At 41.1% G+C, this 20,809-nt stretch overlaps 1 protein-coding gene across 1 annotated transcript in view; it reads right to left on the minus strand.

Moving 5' to 3' along the window:
* Positions 1 to 2,260: 2,260 nt before the first annotated feature.
* The window catches only part of LOC126194662 (UDP-N-acetylglucosamine--dolichyl-phosphate N-acetylglucosaminephosphotransferase), a 145,546-nt gene continuing 126,997 nt past the window's right edge, over positions 2,261 to 20,809 (minus strand). Inside the window, exons 6-7 of the mRNA XM_049932860.1 lie at positions 12,464 to 12,695; positions 2,261 to 2,725 (exon numbers count right to left, since the gene is read on the minus strand). Coding sequence (XP_049788817.1) covers positions 2,651 to 2,725; positions 12,464 to 12,695 — 307 coding nt within the window. The 3' untranslated portion in view covers positions 2,261 to 2,650. The remainder of the gene's footprint in view (positions 2,726 to 12,463; positions 12,696 to 20,809) is intronic.

The following is a 20,809-nucleotide window of genomic DNA, read 5'->3' on the forward strand; positions in this document are numbered from 1 at the left end:
CATAGGATATAACTGACTCTACATTGTGCATGTCAACTGCAGAGTCATATTGATTTCTGCATGAATATGGAAATGAACAGAATGAAGAGAGAGGGAATATGATGCCAGCTCAAAACCCATTCTGGTCAAAAGGAGCTAGAAGACTACTAAATTTTATGATCACGTCTGCTGAAAAAAATCACGAAGCATATTGACATATCATTATTTCATTAAGACAGGATGCAGTCATTCTAGTGTAATACAGAACACTTAGGCAATTCTGTTATTAGGGACTATGTGGTATGATGTACCACACTCTGCTATCCAGACTACAGAAATACATCAAATAAAACTTTCAGGCTAACTTTGCAACAGCAGATTCCATATTGAGCTTATATCTCATTGTAGATTTTTATTATTTTCTTCATGAGCTGAGTATCCAGCATTGACCAGGTATGAATTTATTCCACTTCTATTAGGCCATCTACTCCCCCCCCCCCTCCCCTCGATCTGTCCATCTCCTCCTCCCCCTTCCCTCTCCACATTATTATCCCCACACTAATACGACACTGCTGGTTCTTATGGTTCTTACCCCCACAGTATTTCTTTCCAGATAGCAAGTAATATACAGGGTGATTCATGAAGATATTCAAATATTTTAATATGTTATTCTAAAAGTAAAACTAAAGAAAAAAGTTCACATAAGCATAGGTTTGCAAATGTTTAGTTACAGAGTTACGGCTAATAAAAGATTTTGCCTGAAAGTTATCGACTTTGCTAATATGAAGCCATCGCAAAACTGTATGAGGTTAAAGCAAAGCACGATTTCCATTTATTTTGATGTTATTGATCTAGTGAATCTAAATTTTGTAAAATTTTTAATTTATTAACTTACTTGGCCCAATTTGTTTTTTACATTCCAGACAATTGCACAAAGTTTTCAACAGAAGTTGTAGAGAATTTATTGTTGGAAAAATGATGGTAATAACGTTAACTGAAACTATAAGAATGTGTCAGACAATCTGCTTTTACTAATACTGTAGTACATGTGAATTCATGTTAAACCGGAAAAAACAAAGCTCAGTGTTAAGGAAGTTACTCGTCTGGGACATGTTTTATTAGTTTCACCAGACCAATAACAACAAAATAAATGGAAATCTTACTTTACTGTAATCTCGTACAGTTTTGCAATGGCTTCATATTAGCGAAGTTACAAAATTTCAGGCAAAATCTTTCATTAGCCATAACTCCGTAACTAAACATTTGTGGACCTTTGTTTATATGAACTGTTTTCCTTAGTTTTACTTGCAGAATAACATATTAAAATATTTGTATATCTTCGTGAATCACCCGTCTGTACCAACTTTGGCCGAAATCAATGCAGGGGTATAAGAGGAGCTTTTTGCCTGCAGCTTTGCCCAGGTATGTCCATCACATATATTTCACACACATCTGTACACCTGTTTTACCTTTATCTAACGAAAATTCACCCTGAAGCTAAATGTTTATGACGTCATATCTCCTCAACTATGTTTCATACATTGATATATACTTTTGCAGGTACATACAGGTATATGTGAATACTGTATGCAAAATGTTTTGCAAGTAAAGTTAGTAGTAAAGCAGTAATAAATTAAAACATGCATGATGTGGCAGTTTTTCATGCAGCTCAGTTGTGAAGTCATATCTCCTGAACTACATTTCACTCAGTGACAATTTGAATACTGTCTGCAAAATATTATACTAATAGGGTAAATAGTAAAGAAGTAATAAATTAAAAGGTCATGCCTGCTGTAGCAGTTTTAGTGCATGAAGAGTGAAATTGTAACAAGGAATAACTTCTTTACTTTCATCATTTTGTGAGAGATGTCAGTGAGTATAGTCTGGCTATTTGTGCATTGTGAGCTACGCTTCTTTCTCACTCCTACTCCTTTTGGGTGTAGGTGATTACCACCAACATCACAGTGGTCTTTTCACACAGTACATGACAGGTACACAAAGTCTCGTTGAAATTGACCCCGTGGCTTAGGAGGAGATGTGGACCCCCATACATACATATGTGTGGGTTATGAAAATAACATCTTTAACATTAAAATACCAGAAAACTAATGCATAGCTACACAGAATTAGAATAAAACCCAAATTGCAAAACCTGCTTGTCTTCAAAATAAAGTGACAATCAAACTTTTTTATTTTCTAAAATAAAATTCTAAAAGCTGAAATCAAGATGACGACATTTACAATATTACAGGAGCTGTGGACCCATTTAACAAGAAAGTAATTAAACTTTTTATGATAAAGTTTTTATTTCTTGCACATAAATTTTGTGCAAGTCTGCACATCAGAAAAATCCATTTTTCCCCTCTTGAAGAGCATTACAAATGAGCTTATATGTCTACTGACAGTACTTTTTGTGAGCAACTGCTAGTAAAACAATTCAAAATGTGACAAAGTCAAATCACTGTTTCTCTTGGACTCACTCACACTCAATAAATGCATCTGGGATAAAATCACAATATTGTTCAGTTCATTATTACAAAAAGGAGACAAAAGAGCACCTGCACTTTTCAAAAATTGATAAAATCTTCTTTCAATGTCTTCTTTTTCGCCTAAGCAATTTCCTGACTTCACTGACTAGAAACACTGAGTCAATCTATCCAGTAATGCCACATTACGCAGGTCCAACATCGTAGAAGAGGGCTGCCATTGGATAGCGAATGATGAATGCCAGAATACTGCAGATGCCCTGTACACAATAATTTAATGTTTCACAAAGAAAACACAAGACTACCGAAGTAGCTAACAAAGGAAGCATCTGAAAGGTAAGTATACTACTGTAACTTGATTTATAATACTAAAACAAAAGAATATGGAATCATATACTGTAAGCCACATGCAACCTGTATATGACCAAAGAGGAAATGTAAATAGTATCACCAACAAGAACAATATTTTATTGTAAACAAATGTTTTATTTTCAGAAGTAAAACTTGGGCCCTTAGCATATATATATATGACGGTAGTATCTGTTCCCGAAAGAACACATACCGTGGAAGACCATGCAGCTTTGCTAGAAATGAAATGATAATTAAATAGACACCCTAGCTGCAAACAGGCGTTGATATACTTCACTGGGGACATGTTGAAAATGTGTGCCCCGACCGGGACTCGAACCCGGGATCTCCAGCTTACATGGCAGACGCTCTATCCATCTGAGCCACCGAGGGCACAGAGGATAGTGTGTCTGCAGGGACTTATCCCTTGCACACTCCCCGTGAGATCCACATTCCCAACATGTCCACACCACTACATTCGTAGTGCGCCTAATAGATGTTTGCCCATCATACTTATTAGTCGTGGCAGATTAATCTACCAAATCCCGTACGAGTTCGGGCATAGCGTGTGCGTTCACACAAGAAGGTCAATGGCCGGGAAGCCATATTTTAACTATATATGACGGTAGTATCTGTTCCCGAAAGAACACATACCGTGGAAGACCATGCAGCTTTGCTAGAAATCAAATGATAATTAAATAGACACCCTAGCTGCAAACAGGCGTTGATATACTTCACTGGGGATATGTTGAAAATGTGTGCCCCGACCGGGACTCGAAGTGACTATCTAATTTCCAAAAAGAACTTTATTATACGTATTGGACAAGGCGGAGTCCAATAACTCTGAAGTAATACTCGATTTATCTTCACAAGATTACTTACTAAATTACCTCAAGACATGTCACAATATGACAGAAATTTGCCACTGTTATATGTCTACATCTACATCTACTTATATACTCCGCTAGCCACCAAGCAGTGTGTGCCAGAGGGCACGATTCCCGCCAAAGTCATATTTCCCCCCCTCTGTTCCACTCGTGGATCGCGCGAGGGAAAGACGACTGTCTGAACTCCTCAGTACAAGCTCTTATTTCCCTGCTCTCTGAATGATGATCATTACGCAATCTGAAAGCTGGTGGTAATAACATATGCTCTATATCCTCGGCGAAGATTGGATTCCAAAATTTGGTGAGCAGCTCCTTCCATTTAGCGCATCGTCTGTCTGCAAGTGTGTCCCACTTCAAACTTTCTATGAGATTTGCAACGTTCTCGCGATGGCTAAATGTACCACCAGTACCAGTCCGTGTACAAGACAACAGTTGTTTGAATAATGGCAGATAATTCCTTTTATAATTTATGCTAAAACTGGAAGATACGACATGGTGGATAGCAATTTTAATACTTACTTGCATTACTCTATGGAAGGAGCCAATATCAGCGATTCCTATCTAGCAAATTCTTGATTTATTAATTACCTAACACCACGCAAGGATGGGGAAGCAAACTAGTTCAAAAGAAACCCATACAAGCATTTGATTTAATCAATTTAGGAAAATTGTGGAAACATAATCCTGTCTTGCTGTGGCCACACTAGTGTGCATTTGGATGCCTGTGTGGTTGTGTGTACTTATGCTAGACAAGAGCTCGAAAGCTAAGGTAAATACTGCTATCTGTAGAATCAAACAGTGGAAAATCCAGGATGGAATGTAACAATATTGTGAAAAGGAAAGTTGCTACTCACCATATACCAGAGATGCTGAGTCGCAGATAGGCACAACAAAAAGACTGTCACAATATAAGCTTTCAGCCAACGAGGCCTTTGTTGAAAATAGATGACACACACACACACACACACACACACAAACACACACACGACTGCAGCTACTGCTGAAGCAACACTGTGAGCAACAGCCGCAGTGCACGATGGGAGTGGCAATTGGGTGGGGGTAAGGAGGAGGCTGGGCTGGAGAGGGGAGGGATAGCAGGATAGGGATGGGGGATAGTGAAGTGCTGCTGGGGAGCTCACAAGGATGAAGCGGAGAGAGGCTAGAGCAGCTAGATGCAGGTGGGAGCTGAGATGGAGGGCAGGGGAGAGGTGGAGGGGGTAGCGGAAAAGGAGAGCAGTAAAAAAAAAAAATGGGTGCATTGGTGGAATGAGGGTTGTGTAGTGCTGGAATGGGAACAGGGAAGGGGCTGGATGGGTGAGGACAGGAACATAGGATATATTTTGCCAGGGAGAGGTCCCACCTGCACAATTCAGATAAGCTGGTGTAGGTGGGAAGGATCCATACGACACAGGCTGTGAAGCAGTGATTGAAATGAAGGATGTCATGTTGGGCAGCGTGCTCAGCAAAAGGGTGGTCCACTCGTTTCTTGGCCACAGTTTGTCGGTGGCCATTCATGCGGACAGACAGCTTGTTGGTTGTCAAGCCCACATAGAATGCAGGACAGCGGTTGCAGTTTAGCTTGTAGATTTCATGACTGGTTTAACAAGCAGCCCGGTCTTTGATGGGATAGGTGATGTTTGTGACTGGAATGCAGTAGGTGGTGGTGGGAGGAAGATGGTACAGATCTTGCATCTATGTCTATTACAGGGATATGTACCATGAGGTAAGGGGTTGGGAGCAGGGGTTCTGTAGGGATGGATGAGTATATTGTGTAGGTTCGGTGGAAGGCATAATACCACTGTGGGATGGGTGGGAAGGATAGTGTGCAGGACATTTCTCATTTCAGGGCACGATGGGAAGTAGTCGAAACCCTGGCAGTTGCTCCAGTCTGGGTTACGAGGGGAATGCTCCTCTGTGGCCAGATGGTGAGACTTTGGGAGGTTGTGGGAGACTGGGAAGATAAGGCACAGGAGATTTGTTTTTGTACAAGATTGGTCAGTGAAGGCCTCAGTGAGACCCTCGGTAAACTTCGAGAGGGACCGCTTGTCACAGCAGATGCAATAACCACTTCTGGCTAGCCTGTATGGAAGGGACTTCTTGGTATGGAACGGGTGGCAGCCATCAAAGTGGAGGTATTGCTGGTGGTTAGTAGATTTGATATGCACAGAGGTACTAATGTAGCCATCTTTGAGGGGACGTCAACATTGAGGAAGGTGGGTTTATGGGTTGAGTAGGAGCAAGTGATGCAAATGGGGGAGAAGGTGTTGAGGTTCTGGAGGAATTTAGATAAGGTGCCATCACCCTTGATCCAGATCACAATTCTGTGTGTTTAGGAAGGATTCCTCTACATGGCCCATGAAAAGGTTGGCATAAGATGGTGCCATGTGGGTACCCATAGCCGTACCCCAGATTTCTTTGTAGGTAATGCCTTCAAAGGAAGGAGGTTGTTTGTTTGGAATCTGTCGTGTTTTGGGAAAGGTAGTGTTCAACAGTGGTAAGACCATGGGCATTAGGAATGTGAGTGTAAAGGGTGGTGGTATCAATAGTGACGAGCAGGGCACTGTGTGGTAAAGGGCAGGGACTGTCGAGAGTTGGTGAAGGAAATGGTTGGTATCTTCTTTTTAAGGCATTACCTACAAACAAATCCAACATATGACTATGGGCAACTGCTTGGCACCATCCTATGCCAACCTATTCATGGGCCATCTAGAGGAATCCTCCCTAAACACCTAGAATCCCATACCTCTCACCTGGTTCAGATTCACTGATGACATCTTCGTGGTCTGGATCAAGGGTGAGGACACCCTATCCAAATTCCTTCAGAACCTCAACACCTTCTCCCCCATTCGCATCACCTGGTCCTAGTCAACTCATCAAGCCACTTTCTTCAATGTTGATCTCCATCTCAAAGATGGCTACATCAGTACCTCTGTCCATATCAAATCTACTAACCACCAGCAACACCTCCACTTCAATGGGCAACACCTCCACTTCAATGGCTGCCACCCATTCCATACCAAGAAGTCCCTTCCATACAGCCTAGACACCTGTCGTTGTCAAATCTGCAGTGACAAGCAGTCCCTCTTAAAATATAACGAGGGTCTCACTGAGGCCCTCACAGACCATAATTATCCTCTCAATCTTGTACAAAAACAAATCTCCAGTGCCTTATCTTTCCAGTCTCCCACAACCTCCCAAAGTCTCTCCGTCCAGCCACAGAGGAGCATTCCCCTCATAAATCAATACCATGCAGGACTGGCGCAACTGAATTACACTCAGTGAATTTTATCCACAGTGGATGATGTTGAACTCCATGACTGTTCCTTTATAGAGTGTAAAAAAATTCCCATTACCAGTCACAATAAAAGATTTATTTATTTATCACACACCTGGTTTTGGCTTATGCCCATTCTCAGGTGTTTACACATTCATGTACATGTTTATATTGCTGGAGATTAATAAAAATGAAACATCCTTATTATAATCATGCTGTGGAGACAGTTTTTCCATTCAGTTGCACATTTGTTACCATTTTCACACCCATGTTTATTAAAACTTTAGCTGCATACTTCACTATTGTGTCATGATCTTGTGATATACACTGTGTTTGCATACAAACATTACATTCTCTTCCAGGGTTTCAACTACCTGTTGTCATGCCCTGAAATGAGAGATGTCCTGCCCACTATCCTTCCCACCCCTCCCACAGTGGTATTCTGCCATCCACCGAAACTACACAATATATCCACTCATCCCAACAGAACCCCTGCTCCCAACTTCTTTCCTCATGGCTCATATCCCTGTAATAGATCTGAATGCAAGACCTGTCCCATACATCCTCCCACTACCACCACCACCACCACCACCACCACCACCACCTACTCAAGTTGTGTCACAAACATTACCTATCCCATCAAAGGGAGAGCTACTTATAAAACCAGTCATGTAATCTACCAGCTAAGCTGCAACCATAGTGCTGCATTCTATGTGGGCATGACAACCAACAGGCTGTCTGTCCGCATGAATGGCCACCAAGTAACTGTTGCCAAGAAACAAGCAGACCACCCCGTTGCTGAGCAACATGACATCCTTCATTTCAATGACTGCTTCACAGCCTGTGCCATATGGATCCTTCCCACCAACATCAGCTTTTCTGAATTGAGCAGGTGGGAACTCTCCCTGCAATATATCCTATGTTCCTGTAACCCTCCTGGCCTCAACCTTCGTTAGTCATTTTTCTCACCCATCCAGCCCCTTCCCTGTCCTCATTCCAGCACTACACAACCCTCATTCCACCAATTCACCCATTTTTCTTACTGCTCTCCTTTTCCGCTACCCCCTCCCCCTCCACCTCTCCCCTGCCCTCCATCTCAGCTCCCAACTGCTTCTAGCTGCTCTAGCCTCTCTCCACTTCATCCTTGTGAGCTCCCCAGCAGCACTTCACTATTCCCCATCCCTACCCTGCTATCCCTCCCCCTCACTGCCTCAGTCTCCTTCTTACTCCCACCCACTTGCCACTCTCATCATCGACTGCTGCTGTTGTTCACAGTGTGCCTCCAGCTGCCAGTGGCTGCAGGCGTGCGTGCGTGCGTGCGTGTTGTCTATTTTCAACAAAGGCCTTGTTGACCAAAAGCTTATATTTTGACAGTCTTTTTGTTGTGCATATCTGTGACTCAGCATTTCCACTATATGGTGTGTAGCGACTTTCCTTTTCATAATATTGTACTGTTATCTGTTGCATGTTTCTGTGTGCTACACTTCAGTCAGCAATAGGTGAGTGTTTGCCTTTCCTTATTTTATATATGTACATATCATATATTTATCTTATATTTATACTTATATATAAGTATCATCATGATGATATAAATATATATTTGGATGGCCGGATGGGGGTTTCAAGCCTGCTCTTTCTGAAAATGAGTGCAGCATGTTAATATGTGTGCCGTCTTGTCCACTGGTGCAGCAGGTATTGGATTTATTATTATTTAACTTTTCTTGCATTCCAGTCACATCTTCAAAGGTAAGGTGGACTAAATATTTACATCTTAACAAATGTACTCATTATTTCTTTCATGGCTGTAAGAAGGAGAAAAATGAGTGATCGTGCAATTGGCATCTTTAAAGTACTGTCACAGAGTTTAACTATTATTTTTAAACATGGCCTATTGTTCTAAAATTTATTTTTATGTTCTTTAATAAAAACCTTTTTCATTATTATGTAGTACTCCAGTCTCTAAATCATTATTAACGGTAGTTCTGCCTCATACTTTCTCTTTAGTTCCGTGTAATTATTGTTTTCTTCCCTGATACTGCCTGTTAGTTGATATCTTCTTTTTTATATCCCCCTCTTTCCCTTTACCATATCTTCAATCTGTTGCTGGAGTAAGCAATGGTATCTCAAGATGTGGCTTAGCCAATTTTTCTTTCTGTTCCTTGTGGTGTGTAAGAGATTTCTGTTTTTCCCAGCTCTTCAACAGCTTCTTGTTCCTCATCCTGCCTTCTCAACTCACCATTCTAGTTTCCTCCATACCCACATTTTGAGTACCTCCAGCCTTCTTTCCTCGTCTGTTCACAATGTCCAGGCCTCTGTACCAAATAAAACTGTGCCATTTGTAGAGCATTTGGACAATCTTCTCATTAGTCTTTTTTTCCCTTCAATGGCCTGCATAGCATTTCCCCCTATTCTTTTCAAATGCTTGCTTGATTATCACTTTTCTCAGTTTTATATCTGTGTAACATTTCAAGTCTTCTGTTATAAGATTTCTAAAGTACTTGAATTTTGCAGCTTTCTGGAGTTGTCAATTTATTGTGATTTGGACGTCTCTCTTTTTCCTCCAAGTATCATACTTTTGGTCTTTTTCTGATTTATTTTCAATCCAAATACTTCACATTTGCTGTTTAGGTCTTCCACCAATTACATACCTTCTTTGTTCTGCCAGCATCGCCATGTCAGCAAAGCATATACACTCTTATCATTTTGCCTCCTCACTCACTCCTCTCATTTATACTTTGTGCCAGTTTAATGGTTGTGACTGGTATAACCAAACTAATATTTAGTATGTTTTAGAAATATTTCATGCATTTGTTCACTGCCTGTCAACTGATCAATATGTTTTAACAAATCAGTTATTACCTCTTCATTACTTTTATTTATTCCTTCCTGGGAAAAATGCTGTCAGGTGACACTAAATACGTACTCAGGCACTTACAGTTTATCTTTCCCAGTATGAAACAATGTGAATAGTTTAGTTACATACTTTAAACACTATGGAGTCATCTGAGTTCCTCCATTCTGGGAAACATTCTGTGTATGCTCTTCTCCTATTGTCATGGTCCCTCACTATACCTAACACAGCTTCACTTGTCAAGTCACTTCTGTTGTACTGCTGCTCATTATCATAAGTGGTAATAATAAAACATTGTACCTAGCCACTGCTACTGTCTTTTCTACAGCTCATTGGTGCCTTCCAGTATTTACATTCTCCCACAGTTCAGTGAAATGAGCTTTAACTGAAAATGGTTTGCTTCTACTATGTACAGGAAACCATATCCTGAATTTAACATTTAGGCACAATGTAACATACTCTCTGCAAGAGGGACGTGGAACTATTGCAAATTTAAGTATCAAACAAGTGTGGTTTCAGCTGCCTGAGACTGCAGTCATGCGTGTGTGTGTATTTATTGTTGACAAAGGCCTTAATGGCCCAAAGCTATAATTGTGAGAATCTTTTTGTTGTGTCTCTCTGTGACTCAGCATCTCTGCTATATGGTGAGTAGCAACTTTCCTTCTCTATTATTGGCAAACTTAAGTATGGCACTTATGCATTCTGCATACAGTATTTTATGTTTTTGCATGACATTATTGTGACCGAGTACAATCTATTTACTCTTCAGGCAAAGATAATTTAATTTAGCCCAACTCTGAGCTATACTACAAAGGCTGACTTGGTATACCTCATCAGTGCAGTCTGGAATGAATTGGTGCATGCCAGAAAGGTTCAAAAGTTGTCATCAGAAATGTTTTACAGAGCTATCTGTTCCATAAATGAAGTTTTATTTCCTTCATTTTTTATTAATCATTCTTCAGGAATGAAATCAGTGTATCTTACAATCATTTTGTTTCCTATCACTTCAGATTGTCACAGGCTTTAAATTCTAGCTGCAAGTAATTATACTTGCTCAAAATCTTATTGAGAAAGTTGCCATTGCAACATTCTGTTCTCTATAAACACTCTGAAATCAAACCCTGCCAAATTTTTAATAACAACACTAAACACTGTTTGCTCTGTCAGACTACAGTAATGTGCCTGAGGTTACCTCCTGCCTTTTAACGACTTTACATAAACAACGTAAGTGAAGTTCTTTTCTCGGGGAATTTACTGAGTGATCACGGCAATGGTGGATGCCCATACAAATACCAAACATTTCATAATTTGGACAGAGTTCTGGGCAGAAACACACACACGCTGAAATGCCTGACCTATTCAACATTTTATTGGGCAAGATAGTTCCTTAAGGTACAAGAATAACAAGAGAGCAGCAAATAGTGGAGACATTGAGCTGCTGACAGGCACAACAAAACAATGCTAAACAAGTAAGCTTTTGGCCAAAAACACCTTCTTCTGAATTAGACACCATCCACACACACATTCATTCAAACGTACTCATCACACACATATTACCACTGTGTCTGGCTGCCGAGGTCAGACTGCGAGTAACCACACATGATGGGAGACGCAATCTGGCTGGTGGGGATGAGGAGGAGGCTGGGGCAGGGAAGGAGAGGGATAGCAGGGTAGAGGTGTGGGACAGTAAAGTGCTGCTTGTGGGAGCATACAGGGACAAGGTGGAAAGAGGGTAGGGCAGCTAAGAGCAGTCAGGAGGTTAGACAGAGGGCATGGGAGGAGGGGGTGGGACGAGAGTTTGGGTGAGTCAGAAAAGGAGAGAAGTAAAATGAATGTGGGTGCATTGGTGAATAGAAGGCTGTGTAGTACTGGAGTGGGAACAGAGAAGGGTATAGATGAGTGAAGAACAATGACTAACGAGGGTTGAGGCCAGGAGGGTAACCCTTAAGTTTCATTAGTCATTGTCCTTTACCCACCTATCTCCTTCCCTGTTCCCATGCCAGCACTACACTGCCCTCTATTCCACCATCTCACCCACAGTCTTTTTACTTCTCCCCTTTTCTGCTCCCTCCCCCATCCCCACCCCTCTTGCCCTCCATCTAACTTCCCCATTGTGTCTCAATGCCCTACCCTCTCTCCACCTTGTCCCTGTATGCTCCCACAAGCAGCACTTTAACACTCCCACCCCTACCCTGCTAGCCCTCTCTCTCCATGCCCCAGCTTTCTCTTTGTCCCCACCACCCAGAATGTGTCTCCCATCATGCACAGTTAATTACTGTCTGGCCTCGGCAGCCACAGTGGTTTTTTTTGTGTGTGTGTGTGTGTGTGTGTGTGTGTGTGTGTTTTGTCTAATTCAGAAGAAGGCCTTTTGGCTAAAAGCCTACTTGTTTAGCAGTTTTTTTTTTTTTTTTTTTTTTTTTTTTTTTTTTTTTTTTTTTTTTGTGCCTGTCTGCAACTCGGCATCTCTACTATTCATTATTCAATCCTGGATTTTCTGTTGTTTGAAGAGAGTAGCAAATTATGATTTCATTGAAGACACAATATACTCTTTATATATTTATTATATAAAATAGATATATAACCAAGAGAAGTCTCCGAGATATCAATATATTCAATAAGCATACAATTTATGAATTACCTGTAATACAAGCAGACGGGAAGTGAGAACGGACTCATGTGCTGGACCTCCGAGTAACAACGTAAGGTTGATAATTGTCATATTGTTAATCTCAATAGTGTTTTTGTCAATATGAACATGCAACAGCTTAAACCGTGGAAGAACTTTGAGTACAGTTGTGCCAATTAGGCCCACTTCATCATGTGAAAATTTTACAGTGCTTGCCTCCATAATGTCTCGATCAGCATTGTACCTGGAATGAATAATATGTTTAGGAAGTCTGCATCAAGATAGAATAAAAAATCTGCATGTGATTAATCAGGCAAAATCTGCTCGCAACACAAGGCAGACTTCTCATAAAAAACACACACTGAATGCAAACATGATTTTTTTAAATGTCATCCAATGGACAACGCCATCTCTCGTATCTAGCTGTAATGTTGCTGGTCACTAACACAAATGTCTTACACCTGAGTCTTGCTAACCATCTCAGATTTTTTTATAGTGGAACAAGGGCCACTCAGCCTCAGGGCATCAAATGATAAGCTGTTGTTTGTAAGGGAAACGGACAGAGGATCCACCAAAGAAGCATCCAGACTAAAAAGCTTACAGCAGGTGGGACCACACAGCATCCGTTTCTTAAATCAATGGACATACAACCACCAATGATGTGTTAAATCTTCACTCTGAAGACACTGCTATGTAATTTAAAAATTTAGCTAGTGGGTACAATGTCTGCTGCCACTGTGAGGAAGTAGTCATGGAATTTTATGACCAATGATTTTAGTATGTCACCAGTTTTGTCCGAGCTATTTTTTTTAGGGCTGAATTTCATTTGGATCAGTGTTTTTGTTTTTTTCTTATTTAATAAAGTTCTAAATTGTTTTCTCTTGCTCTTATAGTATTTATGATAAAATAATTTAATTGGATAGATAAAAAATCTACTCACCAAGCAGCGGCAGAAAACACACAAAAAAGAAGGTTGCAATGAGGCAAGCTTTCAGAGCCACTGGCTCCTTCTTCAGGCAGAAGGGTTGAAGGGGAAGGAAGACGGGTGAAGGAAAAGGATTGGAGAGTCTAGGAAAAGGGGTAAATTTTGGGAAAGTCACCCATAACTGCGGAACAGGGGGGACTTACTGCATGGGATGAGATGGGGAGTATTTTGCAATATTGGTGGTAATAAGGTTTCAATTCTTGGCATCAACTTGTTCTCTGAATTACATAGAGCTCTCTCTTCCTAACACTGTCCATACTTGCTTCTGTACAATTTTGAACTTCAATATTGCACAGTAAATAAATTAAAATATTCTGTGAAAGAACACTGAGCCGAAAAGAGATCTGTCAAAACACATATAAATGATACAAATAACAAAAACATGGATCTTTGTCTGAAGAGATTCAGGTGACAAATGATGATGAAACTATTAGTGTGGCTATTAGTATCCTGCAAAAAGAAAGAAAACGTGTAAATATGTAAAGCATTTGCTATGAGGATTAGTGGAGTGACTGTGAATCTATTTATTCTTAAATGTGCAAAAGCAGGTAAAACTGCCTTATTAATTTAAGGTTAGTTTATTATAGCATACAGGAGCTTCACATTTTTTTGTGCAGCTGATTCAGGCTGTTAAATAAGCACATACTTAACTAGAATTTAGAACTGGAGAATGAGCTTAATCAATTGCTTTCTAATCATTATAAAGTCAAACCCCTTTCAGGAATGCATTGTTTGAGACTGTTTTAGAATTCCACATTAAAAGCAACTTGACACAAATTTTCTTCAAAAACCAAATACCAAGACAGTCAAAGAAGTTGTCAAACTCAGCATGGTTTAAATAATTCCACTAGAAAAATTTTAAACCTACAAAACAACCAGTACACGGTAAACTAATAAAGTTTCAAATTAAATTGTCAGAGTTTTTTACACAGACATCTGCTTGTCCAAAGAGTTTAACGACTAGCCTGGTTCTGGCAAAATATTTGTCCTGATCACTGACCTGAACAACAACATTTAATTGAAATTTATTGTGATTATTACTATCATCATCCAGCAACAAAATTTCAAATACTTCTGAGATCTGTAAGGTCACTTATGTGACCCTGTTAATATTTGTGAGCTTCTTGGACCTGGATGATACGCAACTGTTCTCTGTACTATCATCAGACAGGGTGGTGACTGTTTCATCAAAAGATTTCCCCGAGATTTTCAGTTTCAAATTCCAAATTTTACTTAATAATTTTTTGTTGCATGTGGGAGCAAGTTTTACTTTACTAGCTATGACCACAAACGAATTTTTTAAATTACCACATCACTTATTAGTGAGAATTCCAAATTCAGCTACAATTTACTATTTTACCAACAATTCCACAAGATAAATGCTTGCTGCTTCTGGAAATTTCACTGTCATGATTCTATGCCATGCTTTCTCATTTTATGATAACCTCAAGTATGTGAGAAATCCCCACAGCAACACATCTCAAACTCTTGTCAGTGGAATGTGCTATCAATAGACATTCAATGCATAATGTTTCAAACCTGACACTCTTCACACTACGGTCAACATAACAATTTGAAGCATGACGCTGTGAGTCTGTCAGGAAAGTTCTGCTTTGAACTGAAATCGGGGATGGGGGGGGGGGGGAGGAGGGGGAAAAAAAAGCATCAGAACCTGAATATTCAATGCTGATATACAAAACATGCATGTTTCCAGACAAGTCACAACACTGTCTATTCAGCACACAACACACAACCCTACAGCTAAAGAGCTACACCATCATCATCTTCGCCCTCATTGTACTGAAATTAATACTTGCCATAACCACTATTTTTGAGGGAGTTTTATTAGTGTCATCCACACCAATTTCTTATTATCACCCCTTAGGTGAGTATATACAAAATCGTGAATATTCCTTTCAATCCTACTCTATGGAGCCTAGTCCTGACAACTTACCAAATTATTAGCTAAAATCAAACAACGTAAACTACAGGTTGGAATATCAACAATATTAGGAAAAGGATAGAGTGCTACCCACTGTAAGGATAACCCACTGAGTTGCAGAGGAGCACAACAAAAAGACTGTTAAACATTATAGCTTTCGGCCAAAGCCTTCTTCGGCAGACAAAGCACACAGACATTCACACAAGCAAGTACACCTCACACACACACATGACCGTTTCTACCAGCAGCTCCAACATGAATGTGACTGTCACATGAATAGCAATCTGAAGTGGGGCAGGGAAGGGGGAGAGACGGCACAGTATGGGTGGGGGGAGGGAAGAGTGCTGTCTGGCGAGGTATGCAGGAACTAGAGACTGTCAGGCGCAGCGCAGACTGGTGGTGGTGGTGGTGGTGGTGGTGGTGGTGGTTGGGGGAGGGGGGGGAGAAGGGGAGGGGGAACACAGAGTGGGAAAGGAGAGGAGCTGGGGAGGGGAAAGGGCAGGTGGGGGGCACATTGTCATAGGCGAATGCACAAAGAAGGTGAGGGAATGTGAAATGGGACCAGTTGACAGGATGAGGGGGCAGTTACGGGGCTCCGGAAAGGCTCAAAATCATGAAAAGTTCAATTTTTACTTTTTTGCGTTTTCTGAATCTGCAGACTATTACCTTTTAATAGATATATAATTTATTCAATTCCGAAGACTACAACTATTTTTAAATTTTTTTTGAAATGTGTTCTACATGGGCGTGACCCACTGTGGCGCTCTTAAACTGCTGTCAAATGGTGTTATTATTAACGTCCGTGTTCATCAGGTACATTTTAGTGATGTGAGATAAAGTATGTGTTGTGGCTAACCTGTGATGGTTCAATATATATCGCTGGTGTAATTGTCGATTGTTTCATGTTTATTTACTCTGTCGTTATCTCGAAAATATTCGTAATTAATTCTGTTTTTTGAGTCTCTGTTTTGTTGAAGTATAATAATGATTAAAAGTAAAGTTATTAGAAATCCTCTGAAGGCTTTTAAGAAAAGGAGAAATGTTGGAAAGCCAAAGGTATGTGTTATTACTGTAAACAATAAAGACGATAACCAAGTGAGTGAACCTAACCTCTCAAGTACACCTGCCCATAGCAGTCAAAGTGGGAAAGAAAATACTTGCTAACTGGTGAAGTGTACACTCATAAGCATAGTCTGCCTCATGCAATAATGGAGGTGATAAAACCTATTTTCAGAGACTTAGCAGCACCTGAACTGTTGAAAAAGTGTATTCACGGAAAAACTCAAAACCCCAATGAAAGTGTAAATAGTGTTATATGGTCGAGAATCCCCAAGACTGTATTTGTTGGAATAGAAACACTTCACTTCGGTGTGTATGATGCTGTTGCGACTTTCAATGATGGCAACATTGTAAGGTGCAAGGTATTTAGAAATATGGGAATGAAGATAGGTTCTAACATGGTACGAGCGATGCTTGCTTTAGACAAGGAACGCCTTCGGGCTGCAGACAGGGCTCTAAAGAGTCTAGAAATACAAGCAAGAGTAAACAGGAGGAGGAACAAGAGGAAGCTGGAGGAGGAGTTTGCAGAGGATGAAGATAATCCATCCTATGGACCTGGAATGCACTAAAAAGTTAATCCAATCTTTGTCGCTCGATTCCCAAAACTGTTATTTTCTCATACTAATTACATGTTTTCTAAGGATCTTCCAAACATATTTGTTTCAAACTTTCAGTAAATGTTACACAGTACCTTCTGCATAATTTAACACAGCCTTTTTCCAAAAAACTGTATATTTTTGAATATATAAATAAAAAATTGCAAAAAAATGTTGTGAATTTTCATTACAATTGAAAAAAAATCATCTTTAATAACTGAACTAAAATTTTGTAAAATCCCTGTGTTAAGTTGTAGGCCATATTCCAATAAATAATCTGTAAAAAGTTCAACTTCCTGCCTCAAATACTTTGTGAGGAAAGATGTAATTTATAAGCATTATTTTAACATTGCAAGTATAGGGCGTTCCGGAGCCGCTTAAGAAAAGCTGGTGGTGGAGGGGAGCACCCAGGTGGCCCAGGTTGTGAAGCAGCCATTCAAAAAACTTGCACGATATGTTTGGCTACATGTTAGGCCATAGAATGGTCTATTTTGCTCTTGACCACAGTTTGGCAGAGGCCGTTCCTCCTGGCGGACAGCTAGTTTCTAGTCATACCACAACATGGCTGCTTTCACAGTTGGCCCGGTCTTCATGGGGTAAGATAAGCTTGTGACAAGACTAGAAAAGGAAGTGATGGGTGGGTGGATTGGGCAAGTTTTGCACCTGGGTCCACCACAGGAATATGATATGTGTGTCGCAAGGATTTGGGACTGTAAGTGGCATAAGGATATACTAGAATGTTGTGACAGTTGGATGGGCAACAGAACACCACTTGGGAGGGGTATGAAGGACTAGGGTCAGATGTCCCTCATTTTAGGGCATGCTTCTTGGCTATCAAAGGTCTGACAAAGGATGTGATTCAGTTGTTCCAGTTTGGGTTGGCACTGGATGACAAAGGGAGCACTCCTTTGTCTTTCTTGAGGGTGGTGGGAGAATTGGGGGTGTGTGAGGAAATGGCATGGAAAATTTGTTTGTGGACTAGGTCAAGAGGATAGTGCCTGTCCGTGAAGGCCTTGGTGAGACATTCAGCATACTGGGAAAGGGAGTTCTTGTCACTCTAGATATGCTGCCCCAGGTAGCAAGGCTGTATGGGAGGGATTTTGATGTGAAAGGGAATGACAGCTGTCAAAATGCAGGTATTGCTAGCAGTTTATAGGTTTAATGTGGAGAAAGTTGCGGATGAAGCCATCAGAGTGGAGGTGGTCAACATCTAGGGAAATAGCACATTGGGTTGAAGAGAACTAAGTGAAGAGAGTGGTAGAGAAGATGTTGAGATTGTGAAGGAATGAGAAAGGGTCCTGAGCCCAGATCAAGAAGACATAATCAATGATTCTGAACTAGATCAAGGGTTTGGGGTAGTGGGAGGACAGTAGTGTTTCCTCTAGATGTACCGTAAACAGGTTGGCACAGGAAGGTACCATGTGGGTGTCCATGACTGTGTCGTGTATTTGTTTGTATACCTTCCCATGAAAGGACAAGTAGTTATGAGTTAGGTTTAAGTTAGTTAGGTAAATGAGGTAGTGGGTTTGCAGTCTGAAGGATGTTGGGGAAGGTAGTGTTCAATTGCAGCAAGACCATGAGCATGAGGGATGTTGGTGTCTAGAGAAGTGGCATCAGTAGTGACTAGTAGGGAACAAGGTGGTAAAGTGGTGAGTATAGTGCGAGTTAGTGAAGGGAGTGGTTAGTATCTTTGATGTGAGAGACTAGATTATGGGCAACTGGTTGGAGGTGCTGGTCAATGAGGACAGAAATCCTTTCAGTGAGGGCAGAATAACCAGCTACAATGGGGTGTCCAGGATTGTTGCATGTAGAAGGTGTGTGTGGTTTTCTGGGAAGAGCCACATGCTTTAAGCAGGGATTACTATGGCAGAGTTTATACCTGGACAAGTCAGACATTTGGCAGACGCCTTCTGCCAGGTAGTCACAGCAACTTATCACAACAGTGGTGGAGCCTTTGTCTGCAGGGAGTGTGATTAGGTCCGGATCTGTTTTGAGATTGTGTAAGCCACACCAACTCCCATACCTTGTCTGTTTCTTTTTGCCCCATATTTTTGTGCAATTTTTATGCAGTTTTATGTATTTGTTCACATGTTTATGCACTTTTATGTGTTTTTGCTTACTTTTTTGTGTGTGTTTTTGTATGCCTGTACATACTTTTCCGCATCTTTTCCTGTTATCCAGCTCCCCTCAGAACTCTCCAACAGCTACATTTGCTGATTTTCCATGTCATTTCCCATTTCCCCGATGTCATATGTGCCACAATGGTCCCTGCCCCATCTTTGTGCACCAGTTCAGAAAAGTATCACTTTCCCTGATTAAAACACATTCCCACATCTTGTTCCTTAAATGCTGCCTAAACCATGGAATCCCCCCCCCCCCCCTCCAACAGCCTAACCATAGAAGTTCCTTTCTCTGCATCCCACCCTTCCTTTCACAATGACCTTAGCTTTTGATTACATCAGTCCGTGTCCATCACAAACCTGGTACTGCAAAAAAACATTTCCATGGCACAGGCATCCCAGAATCACCACTGCTTCTTCCCCAAGATACTGCTCCGATGCCATATCCACTACATACATCACATCTCTGAAACTGAATCCCTTGCTCTCCAGCACCTGGAACAGCATTCCAGACACCACGTCAATTGTTGCCTTCGGGCACCATTATCCAACCTATATCGTATCCACTGTATTCCTCTCCGTCAACTCTTTGTAGCACCCAGACCCCATCCACATGACCTTTCCAACTTGCCACAGTTCGCAAAACTACCTTCCAACACTCCAAATCCAGAGCCTAAAAATTCCAGTAACACTGCCGTTAACTTTTCCACCAAAATCTTCAGCCCCACAGAAGTTTCAGCCCTAACCAAAGGCATCACCTTTAGCCCTACACCAAAATTTAACCATGTTGGACTTGTCAAAGACCTGCTCTCCTCCTCTTGAACTATGCAATGGAAACACTCGTTTGCAACCAATCCTTACAACCAAATTCCAACACTGAACCTCTTCTCTCACAGTTCATACCACTATCCAACCATGATCCTCCCCCCCCCCCCCCATCCCCCACCCACCTAACCAACCTCTGGTCATCTCCCAGGAATTCCTTATCTCCAACTTGGCCTCACCATCCTTCCCCAAGTCCCTTCCTAAACACACTAACCTTTCAGCAGAAAAAAAGGACAGCCATACAAAGGCTCAAAACAGATCCTGACCTAATCATCCTACCTGCACACAAAGGTTCCACCACTGTCATTATGAATCACACTGATCATACTCTGCCAATTGTCTGAGTACTCCATCTATAAACTCTACCACAGTGATCCCATCTCAGAAGTCCAACATAACCTGAAATCCTGCTTAAAGCTTCAGGCCCTTCCAAGAATCTCTCCCATCAATCCATTTCCCTCCCCACCCCTACAACACCCCACACATTGGCCTTCTACATGCTCCCCAAGTTTCACAAACTCAACAATCCTACCTGCCCCATTGTTGCTGGTTATAACGTCCCCACTGGAAGGATTTTGGCCGCCACTGACAGACAACCCCATTCAAATTCCCGTAATCTATCCTCCCACATCAAAAATATCAACCACTTCCTTCACTGACACTCTACTATCCCAACTGCTTTGCCTCCTGTTTCCAACTGGTCACAGTTGATGCCGCCACTTCCCTGTCCATCAACTCCCTCATGACCATGGTCTTGCCACAGATGAACATTACCTTTCTCAATGTCCTCCTGATGCCAAACTCACTCCCTCATTAATCTAAATAATTAAA

The sequence above is a fragment of the Schistocerca nitens genome, chromosome 7 (assembly GCF_023898315.1).
Source record: "Schistocerca nitens isolate TAMUIC-IGC-003100 chromosome 7, iqSchNite1.1, whole genome shotgun sequence".
Taxonomy (NCBI): Eukaryota; Metazoa; Arthropoda; class Insecta; order Orthoptera; family Acrididae; genus Schistocerca; species Schistocerca nitens.